This window comes from Pseudorasbora parva, chromosome 10, assembly GCF_024679245.1.
Source record: "Pseudorasbora parva isolate DD20220531a chromosome 10, ASM2467924v1, whole genome shotgun sequence".
NCBI lineage: Eukaryota > Metazoa > Chordata > Actinopteri > Cypriniformes > Gobionidae > Pseudorasbora > Pseudorasbora parva.
The window spans coordinates 47,743,357-47,762,659 of record NC_090181.1 but is presented as its reverse complement, the minus strand read 5'-3'; the positions used below and the strand labels follow the sequence as shown (position 1 = coordinate 47,762,659).

Genomic DNA, 19,303 nt, shown 5'->3' with positions numbered 1-19,303 from the left:
TGACGGCTGGCCAACCACAGGAGGAATTAATGACAGAATTGACATTTTTGGGAGAACTAACCCTTTAAATAGATTTGACATGCTAATAGCAATATCGTATCACATATCGAATATCGCATTATTTAACAGGGTATTGCATTTTGCATTTTTCTTCAGTATCACACAGCCCTAGTCTCACAAAGCACAAGGTCGTTTTCTTTTCCACAGCGTCCTCCGTGTGCTTTTGTGTGAATGCATGAGGTGTAAAGGTGTGTTGTGTTCACCTGACACAACAGCCAATCATACGCGAGACACTTATATTCCTCTCGTTTCACACACATCCTCCGCTCGTAGCCCTAGAGTCTCGCAGGAATCGTTCATCTGGAACAGCTTTGCCACACTTGTTTCCATGTTCGTGGAGATTACAGGCCGGCCGCTCTCGGCTTTGAAGCACTCCTCTCTCTCTTTGTCTGTGTGCAATGCACTCTGGTAATTAACTTTGTCCTCCTTTTATTTGTTCCAGTCTTCCTCCGTCCACTCTTCTGAGCATCTTCTCCCAGGAGTACCAGGTTAGAAGTTTTCTTCCTTTGTGCGGCCTGACAGCTGCCTAATTGAATGATGAATGTCCCCTTATTTCTGTGTAATTGAACTGCCAACTCTCTGATTGGTTTGGAGGATTCCCCCCGACCCACACACACACACACACACACACACACACACACACACACACACACACACACACACACACACACACACACACACACACACACACACGGCCGTGCCTGAGTCTCGGTGGACCTCTGCCAACCCGGCCTCTCCATCTGTCTAATAACATCGAGCCGCTGCTTATTTGCCGGACCTGTAATAAATTATGCTAAACCATTATTATTCTGACAATAATAATTTCCCCGTGTAGCGCGGCTCGGTGTGCTAAATGTTTGCTGACTCGCGCTGTCGCGGCCGCTTTCCACAGCTGACAGCCGATGATGATCGATGGCCGCTGCTACAGCGGCACAAAATGGAGTCATTCATCATCCGCCTGACAGCTGTCACTCATTCTCTGTGTCTCAGCAGAATTACTTTTGTAGTTTTTAAATAAGTTGTTTTTAAGCGCCGCTCTCGCTGTCCTCGGGTTAAGACGCCGCTGAATCGCATTAAAAATGAAAGCGAGAGCGGTTGTACTTTAGTAGAACAGGAAATGAACGAGGCTGAAACACTTCGACACACAAATCCGTGTAAAAATACACATCTGGTGCCAGCACAGCTGAAGTGGGCTCATATTATGGTACAGCAGTGCAATATAGCTATTTTTGCTGGAAAATACATTATTTTTGAATGAAGTCTCACCAAGGCTGCATTTTATCAAAAATACAGTAAATCAGTGAACTATTCCTCCAGTGTAGATCATCAGTTCTCTATGTGAATATATAGTAAAGTGTGATTTATTCCTGTGATCAAAGCTGAATTTATCATCATTACTCCAGTCTTCAGAGTCACATGATCCTTCACTAATCATTCTCATAGGAGGATTTAAAACTTTCCTAATTATCAATGATATAAACGGTCACTGTTAATGAGTGAATCATTTATTCAACCGATTCAGGAACGGCTAATTCAGGAACGGAGCATTTGACTGTCTTAATCCATCTTATTCACTGAAGCATTGCTTCACTTCATTCATTCATACATACGGCTGATTCCTTTTGGAATGAAGCATTTGACACTCTTAATGAGTGAGTCATTGAATCATTGATTGAATCTTCGATCACATTTGTTATCAATGCTGATACCTGGAGAAAAACTGCACTCTGTGTGTTGATTAACTATATTAAATTATATGAATATAGAGTCACGCTATCACACAGTGAAAGCGTGCACTCTAAATACACACACACACGCACACGCACACACACACACACACACACGCACACACACACACACACACACACACACACACACACACTAGTCTAATCTACAACACTACATCACGTAGTGAATGCATGCCCTCTCTGGGTGTGTGTGAGGAATATACTCTAATGTCAGATCGCACGCCGTTAAAACAACAATTACCATATTATTGCAGACGATATAAATCGCACCTCACTAGTAGTTACACATTAAAACAATGTTTATATATACACACACACACACACACACACACACGCACGCACGCACGCACGCACGCACGCACGCACGCACGCACGCACAAAAAAACACGCTATATACCATCATGCCGACCAACACAATGATCAATAAATACAGAGTGTGGGGATTTTTACATGACTGATATTAAACTTTCATTTGCCTAAGTTGTGCCCCATTGTGCTGTTTCAGAAGAGAATGAAGCGCAGCGTTGCGAGACATCATGCTCCTGACGTGGTTAAAGGATATTATCACTGGTGAGAAGTAAACACACACACACACACACACACACACACACACACACACACACACACACACACACAATGCACTAAACCAACCCATCACAGGAAACATTCTGCATTTTTACATACAAAAAACAAAACAAAACATAATTTAGTATGTTTATAAATCCTGGTGTAGGTTTATATTACATTGTGGGGACATTATACACACACACACACACACACACACACACAGAAATCTTTATTTTACATGGCGATTTGTCATTGGTGGTATACACACACAGATTATTCTCAGTCCATGCGCATAATAAAACACTAATGTCAAGAAATATTCAATACACCAGTTGACAGGCGGGACAAAGGATGTCCTGCGTTGCTCTCAGGGCCCGATAGCGTCTTCCTGATGGCATTTTATCAAATACATTAAAAGGAGAGCATGATCAGTTGCATTATTCTTGTTTATTCTGACTATTTTTCAATACTGTAACACTGCAGTTATGATGAAAACACACACACAAGACAAATGGACGTGATGTAGCAATCAAAACACAAATGAAAACCTCTTTTTTTTTGTCTAGATTTGCTTCCTACAGGTGTAGGTCATGGGATGCTTTAAACACTAGTGCAGGAAGAACATGTGATAAATATCATTCATTTGGATTTATAAGTAAACAAAGAGTCTATAATTACTAAATAAATAACTGGTAATGCGTAGCAATAGTTCAGTTCCCAGCCTCCGTCACACTGACCTCACACAGGTTCAACTGCACATGACGGATGCAGAAGACGATAGGGAAAATGTTATAATGTATGAAACACATTGGACGAAATCGTGCTTTAGGCTATACATATAACAACAGCTGAATGATTTTAGCAAATAAGCAGTTCAGTTTGATTAAATGTTTGATTAAATCGCTGACACTGAATGAAAATAATGAACATTTAAAAGTTTAAGATTGTTTAAGATCGATATATTATAGCCTAGCTATATAAACATGCATGCTTAATGGATGTTGAGCCTCGTTTAGATTTTATATATATATATAATATAACGTGTATAATAGACCAACAACTTCGACTTTATTCACCTCGATTTCGCATCGCGTGTCAAACTGCTGAAATCACGAGACATTGGCGATCCGAATCATGAATCGATTCGCTGATTCATAACCGTTTGAATCTTTATTTGAGGATTGAACACAAACGCTGAAGAGAAGCCAATGCTGAATAAAGTCGTAGTTTTTGTTATTTTTGGACCCAAATGTATTTTGGATGCTTCAAGAGACTCTAATTAACCCACTGATGTCTCATATGGACTACTGTGATGATGTTTTTATTCCCTTTCTGGACATGGACATGGATCCACTCCATTTATTATCCTACATTAGATGCACCTGTTTGAGGTCTTTATTGGCATAAAGACACCTGTCCACCTCATACAATCAGTAAGACTCCAACTACTAACATGGCCAAGATCAGAGCTGTCCAAAGACACGAGAGACAAAACGCAAAATTCACAGCTTAAATTTAGCTCGGCACACAAAGCCTCATCTGGCATGAATCTATACGTTTTCATGGATGCAATGTAGGCTATTATTAAATGTTTATATTCTCATATATCTTAATATAAAAAAAGCGTTTTGGCCGACCACCACCGGGATACTCACAGCCCTATCGCTGGGTATCGCTTTGAATTAAGATTATTTTTAAGATTACTTTTGCTTGTCTAGTAAATACTTCTTGTTTTAAGAATTTTTAGATGTTTGGACTAGAAACAAGACAAAAATACTGAGTAAGGAAAGCATTATGTGCAGTGTAGGCCTAAAGCCGGGTGCACACTGTGCGTTTTTTGCCACGATTTGGCCGTCTGGGACAAATTTAGCAAATCCTAAAAGATTCCTCTGACCCTAGGCTAAAATCTGACGTCTTTGGTCGTTAGTTTGACATGTTCACCGGCAGCCGATTAATGAGCACTGCGATCAAATTTGACCTCAGACGAAATTCTGGCAGTGTCAGAAGATTTGGCACACAATCCTGCAGTGTGACTTCTCCTACGACGACAGTCAAATATCTCCGTTTTTCAAGACAAACTATGACCAAAACGAGTGCTAGAGATTTCTCTGTAGCCAGCATTTCAGTCCCGCGTGTAATGCAGCTCACCGTCACCGAACGCCTCATTCATTGATGATACAAAACTCCAGACGAGTTTTCTTGTGCACGTCTGTTTTTAGCGCGGCTCCACTATCGTGCAGTCTGACATTAATGACTGAGATCTTACAGTGTGACGGCTTACAGCGGCGATCATGTTCGTACAGTCTGACAAGGGACATTCGCAAAGCATTTTGAAAAATCGCACAGTGTGCAGGACCCATAATATGCGGACAACATTTTGAAAATAACATCTAATTATCTATAACTAGCCATCTATAAATATATATTTATAAATAATCTTTTTAAATCTAAGGATTTTGTACCATATCCATGTTATTTTCTATACGTAAACGCTATCTCTCACTGGTTTTCTGCAGCCGAGCTGCGCGCACATCCTGTATGATTACAAACAGCGGCCTGATGTCTGATGTGTGTGTGTTTTGTGGTTTGGGGTTAATGAACGGCCTCGTCTGGTTTGGGTAGAGGGTGAATCCATCAGGGACGCTAACATGCCCTGGCTGGTCTGCTCTTGTTGTCATCTTTTGTTGACTTTTTTCCCCTTGTTGTTCTTTGTGGTAATGAAGGTACCGCAGCGAAGCCAAGATGCGTCCGACGGCCCCGCTTCTGCTGGAGCTCGCCAACGAGGTAACGACTTCACATCCCCAGCTTTACTTCTTCTGGAGAGTATTTTGCTTTGGGTCTCCAGCAGAGTTTTGCACAAACATAAGTAACCCAAAAAGATTAATTTGGAGTTTTCCCAGTCTGTTAGTACTTATAAAAATTGGACTAATGGCTGTGCTTATTAACCATTGATTTCGTGCAATTATCCTTCATGGAAAAATAGTTCAGTGTCATTATCATAAGTGACGTTCATAAATGCGTCTGCGCTCTATTATTGACACGGAGGTCAGCGGTTCATATCTCCATGTAGGTGAGCTGTTTACATATTGAAGCTCTCTCTTATTTCTCTTATACTCTGATATAATAGTATGTTATTTTTTTAATACTGATCTGGCAGCATTGTCGCTATATGATTAAAATATAATGCTGCTTTGAAACAATCGGCACTGTAAAAGCGCTGTATAAATAAAGATGATTGATTGATTGATTGATCGATCTCGGGGCCAGTGAGATGTGAATGATGTTACAGTTAACACTGACCAGAGGAAGGTGTTGATCCGCTCGAGTCTCACCCTCATCATCACCTCACTGCGTTTAACCATAGGATTCACACACATCTCATGGGAAATAATGATAGGGCTTCCATCCATTAAGGCATCAGCCATCTTAGAGCCCTCAAATATAGGCCCTATCCCGGCCCGTGTCCGACAGCTTATCACAAATCTCGGCCCTATCCCGGCCCGTGTCCGACAGCTTATCACAAATCTCGGCCCTATCCCGGCCCGTGTCCGACAGCTTATCACAAATCTCGGCCCGAGTCCGACTAGAGCTCGTGTTTTTTGTTTTTTGCTGCAGCCATTAAAATAGTTCAGTTTTGTGTTTAATGTCAAAGTAGTTCTATTTCGTTTCGTTTCTTTATTAAGTTAATTTAGAAAAAAGTTTTGTTTGTTAAAATAGTTACATTTATTTAAGTGACGACCAAGCGGCCAGCGGCCAACAGTGTTTAAACTGCATGATAATAAAATCTATAGATATAAAACACTTCAAGCATCACAATGTTAGTTAATTTAGCCGACTATAATATTACCTCCACAGTAGAAGGCATTTTTGATGAGCTGAGTTAGGCTGATGCTCTCGCGAACGAAACGAGCTAAACAATCGAAATAAATAAAAATAAAAAAGAACATGCAGGTTGTCTTATACATTACACTGCAAATTTTTTTTTCATTCTTAGTATTTTTGTCTTGTTTCTAGTCTAAATATCTAAATATTCTTACATTAAGAAACATTTACTAGACAAGTACAAATTATTGTCTTGTTTTGGGGAAAAATAACTCAAAATGAAGAGAGTTTTTGCTTAAAATAAGATAAATAATCTGCCAATGGGGTGAGAAAAATAATCTTGTTTTCTGTTTGAATTAAGATTATTTTTCTCACCCCATTCGCAGATTATTTATCTTATTTTAAGCAAAAACTCTCTTCATTTTGAGTTATTTTTCCCCAAAACAAGACAATTACTTTTGCTTGTCTAGTAAATACTTCTTGTTTTAAGAATTTTTAGATGTTTGGACTAGAAACAAGACAAAAATACTGAGTAAGAAAAGCATTTTTTGCAGTGAACACCTACGCAAAATAATTATAAATCCAATCTTTAATTCCTGTATGCTCATTTAACGGAGTTTACATCAACGAAAGCAAAAGATTCAAGATGCATTTTATTCAGCTGCTCAAAGATCGCAATATGAGAGAGCGACCCAAGCACTGGTAAGATCATTAGTCTCATTCATTTTTATTGAAGATGAGTGTGTTTTGTGTGACTTATTTTAAGTTTCATTACGGCCATTTGCGTTGGCTGCTTTACTCATTTGCAGCGATGTTGCAGTAGCACCATCATATCTATCGGACTACAACATAACACGCTCTCACACGTTTCATTTTTAACCTTTTGCCAGGAGTACACTAATAAAAACAACTTGCAGGATTTACTTGATAAAATCTTTGTAACAATTTGCACTTAATTTTTCTTAGTAAATTTTACTGCTGTAATATCAAGTACACATTACTTGCCAGTATCAAGTAAAATGTACTTAACTATAAATGTAACATTTGCTAAGACATTTAGTAAATGCTACTTAATTATATGTAACTTAGCAGGTTGTATTTATTAAAAGTAATCAAGTAAATTAAAATTTAAACGGTGACATGGTTCATGCCACAATGCATTCGGGAGTTTTGCATGATGCTCCCAGAATGCATTGTGGCATGAAGCATGTCACCATTGTTGAGATTCTTAGGCTGAATCTTGATATCTGTGTGTGAGAAAAGCTTGCAGGTGTTCAAAGTGCTTAGTGTACAGTCTGTTATAAAATGTATTCAACTTTTCTGTGCTGGATCTTTTCTAGAATAAAACAAGGTTAATAGTATATTGCTCATATTCACGTATAAGATTGGTGAATTAAGCCACTACACAATGATCAAATTCTGATCATCAAGCGGCCAAAAGCATCTGATCATGTTTTCTCTGCTTTTCTTGCCATAGCAAACTCAGTCACAGCAGTGAGAGAAACACTAACATTAAAAAGTCGCCAAACTGCCCAACTAAAGAAAACACTAATCGCCATAATGGTGACATAAAAAAACTCTATTAATTCTCAATAAGAACTTATGGAGCGTTGGCTACCGTTATTGTGATTAAAACTCACGTTCAATGAAAAGTTAACTTATTGAGAATAAGTCAGCCACAGAAAAGCAACATCCCGAAATGACCATCTCTGCCACCACTGAACAAGTGGGATCTTTGCGGAAAATCTGTGTGCATTTTCAAATGCACTTTGCTTTTCAGATTAAAATTTACTTAATATCTTAGGTGAATGTGCTGTGACTATAAAACATTAAATATTATTTGTAAATATATGATAAAATGTACTCTTTTTTCTCAGTTAAGTTTAGGGATGGGTACCGAAAACCGGTATTAAACGGGCCCCGGGGGTGAATTTTGAAAGACCGTAGTATCGATAAGCTCGGCCGTTATCGGTTCTGCTGTCGGTACTTTTGAAAATACAGAGAGAGAGAGAGAGAGAGAGAGAGAGAGAGAGAGAGAGAGAGAGAGAGAGAGAGGAGAGAGAGAGAGAGAGAGAGAGAGAGAGAGAGAGAGAGAGAGAGAGAGAGAGAGAGAGAGAGAGAGAGAGAGAGAGAGAGAGAGTGAGAGAGAGAGAGAGAGAGAGAGAGAAGAGAGAGAGAGAGAGAGAGAGAGAGAGAGAGAGAGAGAGAGAGAGAGAGAGAGAGAGAGAGAGAGAGAGAGAGAGAGAGAGATTTTGTCTTCCAAAGATTATAATAATATTTATGTCTAGCGCAACTTAATTCCCTTTGTAGCCTACGCCGCCATTTCTCCATAAAACTCAAACGTAAGACAAAATCAGCACGATCAGTGATTGTTGTAAAATACAGTCTAGCTACTGTTGGTAAATTGTGGGACGCGTTTAATAATAAAAAGAGCGATTAAATGCACAAAAATGTGCGCAAGAGATTGTTCCAAGTCGGCGCGCGTGCTCTGAAACAGCCGCAACGAGACGGGCAAATTACACTTTCGGTTTCACACTCGCGTCTAAACGATCAAATGTACACAAACATCTGTGTCAAAATGGCCGGCTTGGAGAGTCTCTTAAACACAACACAGTTTGTGTCTAAAATGGACGTAGTTATTATGGATATAGTCGGGAGAAAATGTAGTGCATCTGCCTATTATCAGTCGCCTATAGAGCTGCACATCTGTCTTAAAGAGGCAGCGGTGTAAATAAACATGAGGACGAATTACTGCGAATTAAACAACCAAATGCAAAGAGAAAATCCCTCACAGCTCTTGAATGAATAACTTCAGCTTTAATAAGCATTATTTTGGCTATTTATGATAAACAGTGTTATTTTACATTTGATTACTAGAATTCTTCCTGAAATGAAAGCACTGCATGTGTAGGCTGTGTATTTTTGTTAATTGTTTGTGTGTGTGTGTATATATATATGTATATGTATGTATGTATGTGTATATATATATATATATATATAAAATCTCAAAAAGTACCGATAAGAATATCGTTAAAGTACCGGACCGATAAGCAGTATCGGTAAGAGTAGTAATACCGTTAAAACCTTAACGATACCCATCCCTAGTTAAGTTATTACATGAATAGACTGTGTACATTTTACTTAAGATATATAGTTCCAACTTAAACTTCATTTTACAATGTAATAATTACATGAATTAATGTAATAGATTTTACCATACCACAAAGTCATTTTTTTCAGTGTAAAATGTACACATGAGTTTTAAACAACCAGATACATTTGTCCATTTAGTTTGAAATGCGTTCATACCACCTTCTGAATTGGTTTGTTTAGTGATCGGAATTAAATAGGCTATGTCTAAAGAATCTCGTAAGGCATTTAGGCCGACTCCTAAAAATAATCTGCCAATGGGGTGAGAAAAATAATCTTAATACAAACAGAAAACAAGATTATTTTTCTCACCCCATTGGCAGATTATTTATCTTATTTTAAGCAAAAACTCTCTTCATTTAGAGTTATTTTCCCCCAAAACAAGACAATAATTTTTACTTGTCTAGTAAATGTTTCTTAATGTAAGAATTGTTAGATATTTATACTGAAAACAAGATAAAAATACTGAGTAAGAAAAGCATTTTTTGCAGTGTATCGACCTATGTTTCCGAAATCCGAACTTCGGATGCCGGTTTCGTCTTGATGTGCAGTTTCAAAGAAATCAGCTTACGTTTTTTTAAGCACTAAATTACCACGCTGCACAAACCATAGGCCGAAACCTGGCGAGTCTGGTATCGTTGGACTCGGCAACGATTCAGGAGTCTAAGGGTGCTTTCACACCTACCTCATATAGTTCGGTTGAATCGTACTAGAGTTCGTTTCCCTCTTTGGTGCGGTTCGTTTGGTCAGGTGTGAAAGCAGCAATCGCACTCGGGTGCGCACCAAAAGCGGACCAAAAAAGCGTACCTCCTTGAAGAGCTGGTCTCGGGACACTTTCAAACGAACTCTGGAGCGGTTTGTTTGTGGTGAGAACGTGATCCGACCTCGAACAGAACCAACTGCAAAAGTACTGATCATTTTTGGACTAAACCAGCTGCCGTAGTCGGCTGCGCTGACATTGTGTGCATGATATTATTACCTGATAGATCTATGGCAATATTTTCGGAAGATGAGCAAGTTAATAATTAATGCACGCCTCTGCTTTAAGTGACGAGTGATGCTCGGTCGCCGTCTGCAGTGCATTAGAGCGGTGTTTTCACGCCGCATCCGCGCTTCATTATAGAAAGGTATTTGCATACTGTGGTAAATACACACAGTGTAGTATATTATTGCCAGGGACAAAACCAGCCCGCAGTCGTCTCTCCATAATAATAATAATAATAATAATAATAATGCGTTCGATTTATATAGCGCTTTTCTAGGCACTCAAAGCCCTTTACATTGAAGGGGGGAATCTCCAGCTGGTTTTCCCAATTGGTCTCCCATCCAGGTACTGACCAGGCTCAACCCTGCTTAGCTTCAGTGGGAAACCAGTCTTGGGCTACAGGGTGATATGGCTGCTGGTATATTGTGCTATAATAGTGTTATTATAGTTTGCTGGCTTTGCCTCTCCTGTTGGAATTTTCCCACACGTAAATTCTGACCAATCGAAAAGCAGTTTAGGAAATACGCCATGGCCAATGAGTGATGTGGATGTTGTCACATGCTTGCGTTTTGGTTCGTTTCAACTGGTTCGGACCAAAGCAATCAGTGTGGTGTGAGAAGGAACCAAAAAAGCTGAAAAATGCAACAATGTATAATTGTTTGCCCTTGGTTCGGACCAAATGAACCGAACTAGAGATGTGAAATCACCCTAAGGAGATGTCTCGGAAGCTGTGAATGAGCATCATAATCCCTGACTCCGTCCGATCCGTGATGGAGTTCAGAGTGATTGTGTGTGAGTTTGTTGAAGGATTCGAGTGGTCTTCCTCATAAGTGTCCCATGACTCAGTTTAATGCGCTACTTCACATTTACACCACGCTCTCATGCTGCTCCGCTCTCTGCTAATTGCTATATAGTGCTTTATGGCTCAATATATATGGCCAGCTGAGCTGCGCTATAACAACTGATGGGAATTATTACTGTGTGTGTGAACACGCAAACACATCTGAATCAGCTCAAATCCTGCAGACTGATCCCTGAGTCTGTCTCGCCGTGATTAAAGAATGATGAATGTGATTGGAGCTTCGTAAATGTTACTCACACGCGGATCCACTCATGATTAATTTAAAAAGCGATGAGAAGGAGCACCTGAACGAGACAGGGAAGCCTCACACCGACGTCATTATTCAGTGTCATCTCAGCTGTGTGACGTGAGCCCGGTGATGGTGTGGTTCAGACACACACACACACACACACACACACACACACACACACACACACACACACACACACACACACACACACACACACACACACGCCTCGGGCTGAAGCTGACGATGAGTTCTGTCTCTTACCGTCTTCATCTGAGCACACGTCCATCGGTGTGTGTTGTGTGCAGAATCAAACAGACTAAACTCTGGTTTTGTTTCACAGACCAGGCTTAGTCCCTGACTATAATGCATGTTTGAGCAGTTTTAACCGAAATCATATCTTAAAATATATCAGCACTGCAAAAAATGCTCTTCTTACTGAGTATTTTTGTCTTGTTTCTAGTATAAATATCTACATTAAGAAACATTTACTAGACAAGTACACATTATTGTTTTGTTTTGGGGAAAAATAACTCAAAATGAAGAGAGTTTTTGCTTAAAATAAGATAAATAATCTGCCAATGGGGTGAGAAAAATAATCTTAATTCAAACAGAAAACAAGATTATTTTTCTCACCCCATTGGCAGATTATTTATCTTATTTTAAGCAAAAACTCTCTTCATTTTGAGTTATTTTCCCCAAAACAAGACAATAATTTGTACTTGTCTAGTAAATACTTCTTGTTTTAAGAATTTTTAGATGTTTGGACTAGAAACAAGACAAAAATACTGAGTAAGAGGAGCATTCTTTGCAGTGTGTATCTTTAGATTCTCATCTTGCATTTTTAGAGGCATTTTCTCCCGGATGTTTCTCTGCTTCTGCATTTGGACTGAGGTCTTTAGTCGTGCTCCAGAACATGAGATCGAGGCTGTGTTTGACCTACATCAACAGTGCAGCCCGAGAGGGTTTCGCTTCAACAGAAACTTTATTAACTCTTTCAGGACTGTCCTGGTGTTGAAGGACAACTCCAGGGAATTTTTAATTTAATCTTGTGTAATACGGTTCGTAGATGGGAAGGAAGGAGGCGGGAACCGGCGAACGTTCAACAACATTTATTTCAAAATAAATAAACAAAACGAAAGTAAAACCGGGGGCAGCCCCTCACGGACGACTGCCCGCAAACACATAAACAAAACTAAACATAAACTCCAGGCCTGGTCCTCTCTCCTCTTCCGCAGCCCTTGCTCCTCCTTTTATGCTCCCGTCACATGACCGCGAGACGAGACCGGTGTGCCACGCAGCTGGCACTTGTCAACATTAATCACCGGCCCGCTCCTCGCGGTCCCTCGCCCCGCTGCCTGTCACACCACATCTTGCTATTACAGTTAATGCCCAGAGCCCCCCCTCAGCTAAAACGGCAGCTATGGGGGCATAAACGTAAAAAGTGTCTTTGTGCCTCTTAAAGGTGCACTATGTAGTATTTTTACAGTAAAATTTCCAAAAACCACTAGGCCAGTGTTATATATTTTGTTCAGTTGAGTACCTACAATATCCCAAATGTTTCCAGCTATTTGTAAATTGTTAGAAAATTGCTATTTTAACTGAGGACCAGGACGTGTCAGCATAGCATTTGAGGGAGTCGCCTGTCAATCGCGTCATATCTGCGTTACCCTCGGTTTCATCTTTTATTTGGCATGAGCGCTTTACTCTTAACAGTGTGAACAAGTGAACGCACGGAGTAACATCATTTTCAACACACTTAAATGTATCTAATATGATAAACAGAGCTGCTTTACCTAATCATAACCGGAAGAGCGGATCAGTGTGCGCACCCGGCGACTGTGTCCCGTCATAATAAAAGTCCCGGTACTCGCGAGGCATGTGTGTGTGTAATAATCACTCCAGCGGCGGTGCTCAGCTCCTCAACACTCGCTCCTGCTCTGCTTCACTACAGTAACGTTAATAACCAATCGCTCCAGCGGCGGTGCTCAGCTCCTCAACACTCCGTCCTGCTCTGCTTCACTACAGTAACGTTAATAACCAATCGCTCCAGCGGCGGTGCTCAGCTCCTCAACACTCCGTCCTGCTCTGCTTCACTACAGTAACGTTAATAACCAATCGCTCCAGCGGCGGTGCTCAGCTCCTCAACACTCGCTCCTGCTCTGCTTCACTACAGTAACGTTAATAACCAATCGCTCCAGCAGCCGTGCTCAGCTCCTCAACACTCGCTCCTGCTCTGCTTCACTACAGTAACGTTAATAACCAATCGCTCCAGCGGCCGTGCTCAGCTCCTCAACACTCGCTCCTGCTCTGCTTCACTACAGTAACGTTAATAACCAATCGCTCTAGCAGCCGTGCTCAGCTCCTCAACACTCGCTCCTGCTCTGCTTCACTACAGTAACGTTAATAACCAATCGCTCCAGCGGCCGTGCTCAGCTCCTCAACACTCGGTCCTGCTCTGCTTCACTACGGTAACGTTAATAACCAATCGCTCTAGCAGCCGTGCTCAGCTCCTCAACACTCGCTCCTGCTCTGCTTCACTACAGTAACGTTAATAACCAATCGCTCCAGCGGCGGTGCTCAGCTCCTCAACACTCGGTCCTGCTCTGCTTCTCTACAGTAACGTTAATAACCAATCGCTCTAGCAGCCGTGCTCAGCTCCTCAACACTCGCTCCTGCTCTGCTTCACTACAGTAACGTTAATAACCAATCGCTCCAGTGGCCGTGCTCAGCTCCTCAACACTCGCTCCTGCTCTGCTTCACTACAGTAACGTTAATAACCAATCGCTCCAGCGGCGGTGCTCAGCTCCTCAACACTCGGTCCTGCTCTGCTTCTCTACAGTAACGTTAATAACCAATCGCTCCAGCAGCCGTGCTCAGCTCCTCAACACTCGGTCCTGCTCTGCTTCACTACAGTAACGTTAATAACCAATCGCTCCAGCAGCCGTGTTCAGCTCCTCAACACTCGGTCCTGCTCTGCTTCACTACGGTAACGTTAATAACCAATCGCTCCAGCGGCCGTGCTCAGCTCCTCACAACTCGGTCCTGCTCTGCCTCACTACAGTAACGTTAATAACCAATCGCTCCAGCGGCGGTGCTCAGCTCCTCAACACTCGGTCCTGCTCTGCTTCTCTACAGTAACGTTAATAACCAATCGCTCCAGCGGCGGTGCTCAGCTCCTCAACACTCGGTCCTGCTCTGCTTCTCTACAGTAACGTTAATAACCAATCGCTCCAGCAGCCGTGCTCAGCTCCTCAACACTCGGTCCTGCTCTGCTTCACTACAGTAACGTTAATAACCAATCGCTCCAGCGGCGGTGCTCAGCTCCTCAACACTCGGTCCTGCTCTGCTTCACTACAGTAACGTTAATAACCAATCGCTCCAGCGGCGGTGCTCAGCTCCTCAACACTCGGTCCTGCTCTGCTTCTCTACAGTAACGTTAATAACCAATCGCTCCAGCAGCCGTGCTCAGCTCCTCAACACTCGGTCCTGCTCTGCTTCACTACAGTAACGTTAATAACCAATCGCTCCAGCAGCCGTGTTCAGCTCCTCAACACTCGGTCCTGCTCTGCTTCACTACGGTAACGTTAATAACCAATCGCTCCAGCGGCCGTGCTCAGCTCCTCAACACTCGGTCCTGCTCTGCCTCACTACAGTAACGTTAATAACCAATCGCTCCAGCGGCGGTGCTCAGCTCCTCAACACTCGGTCCTGCTCTGCTTCACTACAGTAACGTTAATAACCAATCGCTCCAGCGGCCGTGCTCAGCTCCTCAACACTCGGTCCTGCTCTGCCTCACTACAGTAACGTTAATAACCAATCGCTCCAGCAGCCGTGCTCAGCTCCTCAACACTCGGTCCTGCTCTGCTTCACTACAGTAACGTTAATAACCAATCGCTCCAGCGGCCGTGCTCAGCTCCTCAACACTCGGTCCTGCTCTGCTTCACTACAGTAACGTTAATAACCAATCGCTCCAGCGGCCGTGCTCAGCTCCTCAACACTCGCTCCTGCTCTGCTTCACTACAGTAACGTTAATAACCAATCGCTCCAGCAGCCGTGCTCAGCTCCTCAACACTCGCTCCTGCTCTGCTTCACTACAGTAACGTTAATAACCAATCGCTGCAGCAGCCACGCTCAGCTCCTCAACACTCGGTCCTGCTCTGCTTCACTACAGTAACGTTAATAACCAATCGCTCCAGCGGCCGTGCTCAGCTCCTCAACACTCGCTCCTGCTCTGCTTCACTACAGTAACGTTAATAACCAATTGCTCCAGCGGCCGTGCTCAGCTCCTCAACACTCGCTCCTGCTCTGCTTCACTACAGTAACGTTAATAACCAATTGCTCCAGCGGCCGTGCTCAGCTCCTCAACACTCGCTCCTGCTCTGCTTCTCTACAGTAACGTTAATAACCAATCGCTCCAGCGGCCGTGCTCAGCTCCTTAACACTCGCTCCTGCTCTGCTTCACTACAGTAACGTTAATAACCAATCGCTCCAGCGGCCGTGCTCAGCTCCTCAACACTCGCTCCTGCTCTGCTTCTCTACAGTAACGTTAATAACCAATCGCTCCAGCAGCCGTGCTCAGCTCCTCAACACTCGGTCCTGCTCTGCTTCACTACAGTAACGTTAATAACCAATCGCTCCAGCAGCCGTGCTCAGCTCCTCAACACTCGCTCCTGCTCTGCTTCACTACAGTAACGTTAATAACCAATTGCTCCAGCGGCCGTGCTCAGCTCCTCAACACTCGCTCCTGCTCTGCTTCTCTACAGTAACGTTAATAACCAATCGCTCCAGCGGTCGTGCTCAGCTCCTTAACACTCGCTCCTGCTCTGCTTCACTACAGTAACGTTAATAACCAATTGCTCCAGCGGCCGTGCTCAGCTCCTCAACACTCGCTCCTGCTCTGCTTCTCTACAGTAACGTTAATAACCAATCGCTCCAGCAGCCGTGCTCAGCTCCTCAACACTCGGTCCTGCTCTGCTTCACTACAGTAACGTTAATAACCAATCGCTCCAGCGGCCGTGCTCAGCTCCTCAACACTCGGTCCTGCTCTGCTTCACTACAGTAACGTTAATAACCAATCGCTCCAGCGGCCGTGCTCAGCTCCTCAACACTCGGTCCTGCTCTGCTTCACTACAGTAACGTTAATAACCAATCGCTCCAGCGGCCGTGCTCAGCTCCTCAACACTCTGTCCTGCTCTGCTTCACTACAGTAACGTTAATAACCAATCGCTCCAGCGGCCGTGCTCAGCTCCTCAACACTCGGTCCTGCTCTGCTTCACTACAGTAACGTTAATAACCAATCGCTCCAGCGGCCGTGCTCAGCTCCTCAACACTCGGTCCTGCTCTGCTTCACTACAGTAACGTTAATAACCAATCGCTCCAGCAGCCGTGCTCAGCTCCTCAACACTCGGTTCTGCTCTGCTTCACTACAGTAACGTTAATAACCAATCGCTCCAGCGGCCGTGCTCAGCTCCTCAACACTCGCTCCTGCTCTGCTTCACTACAGTAACGTTAATAACCAATCGCTCCAGCGGCGGTGCTCAGCTCCTCAACACTCGGTCCTGCTCTGCTTCTCTACAGTAACGTTAATAACCAATCGCTCCAGCGGCGGTGCTCAGCTCCTCAACACTCGGTCCTGCTCTGCTTCACTACAGTAACGTTAATAACCAATCGCTCCAGCGGCCGTGCTCAGCTCCTCAACACTCGGTCCTGCTCTGCCTCACTACAGTAACGTTAATAACCAATCGCTCCAGCGGCCGTGCTCAGCTCCTCAACACTCGGTCCTGCTCTGCTTCACTACAGTAACGTTAATAACCAATCGCTCCAGCGGCCGTGCTCAGCTCCTCAACACTCGCTCCTGCTCTGCTTCACTACGGTAACGTTAATAACCAATCGCTCCAGCGGCCGTGCTCAGCTCCTCAACACTCGGTCCTGCTCTGCTTCACTACAGTAACGTTAATAACCAATCGCTCCAGCGGCGGTGCTCAGCTCCTCAACACTCGGTCCTGCTCTGCTTCACTACAGTAACGTTAATAACCAATCGCTCCAGCGGCGGTGCTCAGCTCCTCAACACTCGGTCCTGCTCTGCTTCTCTACAGTAACGTTAATAACCAATCGCTCCAGCAGCCGTGCTCAGCTCCTCAACACTCGGTCCTGCTCTGCTTCACTACAGTAACGTTAATAACCAATCGCTCCAGCAGCCGTGTTCAGCTCCTCAACACTCGGTCCTGCTCTGCTTCACTACGGTAACGTTAATAACCAATCGCTCCAGCGGCCGTGCTCAGCTCCTCAACACTCGGTCCTGCTCTGCCTCACTACAGTAACGTTAATAACCAATCGCTCCAGCGGCGGTGCTCAGCTCCTCAACACTCGGTCCTGCTCTGCTTCACTACAGTAACGTTAATAACCAATCGCTCCAGCGGCCGTGCTCAGCTCCTCAACACTCGGTCCTGCTCTGCCTCACTACAGTAACGTTAATAACCAATCGCTCCAGCAGCCGTGCTCAGCTCCTCAACACTCGGTCCTGCTCTGCTTCACTACAGTAACGTTAATAACCAATCGCTCCAGCGGCCGTGCTCAGCTCCTCAACACTCGGTCCTGCTCTGCTTCACTACAGTAACGTTAATAACCAATCGCTCCAGCGGCCGTGCTCAGCTCCTCAACACTCGCTCCTGCTCTGCTTCACTACAGTAACGTTAATAACCAATCGCTCCAGCAGCCGTGCTCAGCTCCTCAACACTCGCTCCTGCTCTGCTTCACTACAGTAACGTTAATAACCAATCGCTGCAGCAGCCACGCTCAGCTCCTCAACACTCGGTCCTGCTCTGCTTCACTACAGTAACGTTAATAACCAATCGCTCCAGCGGCCGTGCTCAGCTCCTCAACACTCGCTCCTGCTCTGCTTCACTACAGTAACGTTAATAACCAATTGCTCCAGCGGCCGTGCTCAGCTCCTCAACACTCGCTCCTGCTCTGCTTCACTACAGTAACGTTAATAACCAATTGCTCCAGCGGCCGTGCTCAGCTCCTCAACACTCGCTCCTGCTCTGCTTCTCTACAGTAACGTTAATAACCAATCGCTCCAGCGGCCGTGCTCAGCTCCTTAACACTCGGTCCTGCTCTGCTTCACTACAGTAACGTTAATAACCAATCGCTCCAGCGGCCGTGCTCAGCTCCTCAACACTCGCTCCTGCTCTGCTTCTCTACAGTAACGTTAATAACCAATCGCTCCAGCAGCCGTGCTCAGCTCCTCAACACTCGGTCCTGCTCTGCTTCACTACAGTAACGTTAATAACCAATCGCTCCAGCAGCCGTGCTCAGCTCCTCAACACTCGCTCCTGCTCTGCTTCACTACAGTAACGTTAATAACCAATTGCTCCAGCGGCCGTGCTCAGCTCCTCAACACTCGCTCCTGCTCTGCTTCTCTACAGTAACGTTAATAACCAATCGCTCCAGCGGCCGTGCTCAGCTCCTTAACACTCGCTCCTGCTCTGCTTCACTACAGTAACGTTAATAACCAATTGCTCCAGCGGCCGTGCTCAGCTCCTCAACACTCGCTCCTGCTCTGCTTCTCTACAGTAACGTTAATAACCAATCGCTCCAGCAGCCGTGCTCAGCTCCTCAACACTCGGTCCTGCTCTGCTTCACTACAGTAACGTTAATAACCAATCGCTCCAGCGGCCGTGCTCAGCTCCTCAACACTCGGTCCTGCTCTGCTTCACTACAGTAACGTTAATAACCAATCGCTCCAGCGGCCGTGCTCAGCTCCTCAACACTCGGTCCTGCTCTGCTTCACTACAGTAACGTTAATAACCAATCGCTCCAGCGGCCGTGCTCAGCTCCTCAACACTCTGTCCTGCTCTGCTTCACTACAGTAACGTTAA

General features: G+C 44.0%; 1 protein-coding gene across 3 annotated transcripts in view; it reads left to right on the top strand.

Moving 5' to 3' along the window:
* cdin1 (CDAN1 interacting nuclease 1) overlaps window positions 1-19,303 on the top strand; it is a 164,251-nt gene that overhangs the window by 32,947 nt on the left and 112,001 nt on the right. For all 3 annotated transcript variants that reach the window (XM_067454751.1, XM_067454750.1, XM_067454749.1), the window contains exons 3-5: window positions 503-548; window positions 2,314-2,378; window positions 5,099-5,159. In XM_067454751.1, coding sequence (XP_067310852.1) covers window positions 503-548; window positions 2,314-2,378; window positions 5,099-5,159 — 172 coding nt within the window. The remainder of the gene's footprint in view (window positions 1-502; window positions 549-2,313; window positions 2,379-5,098; window positions 5,160-19,303) is intronic.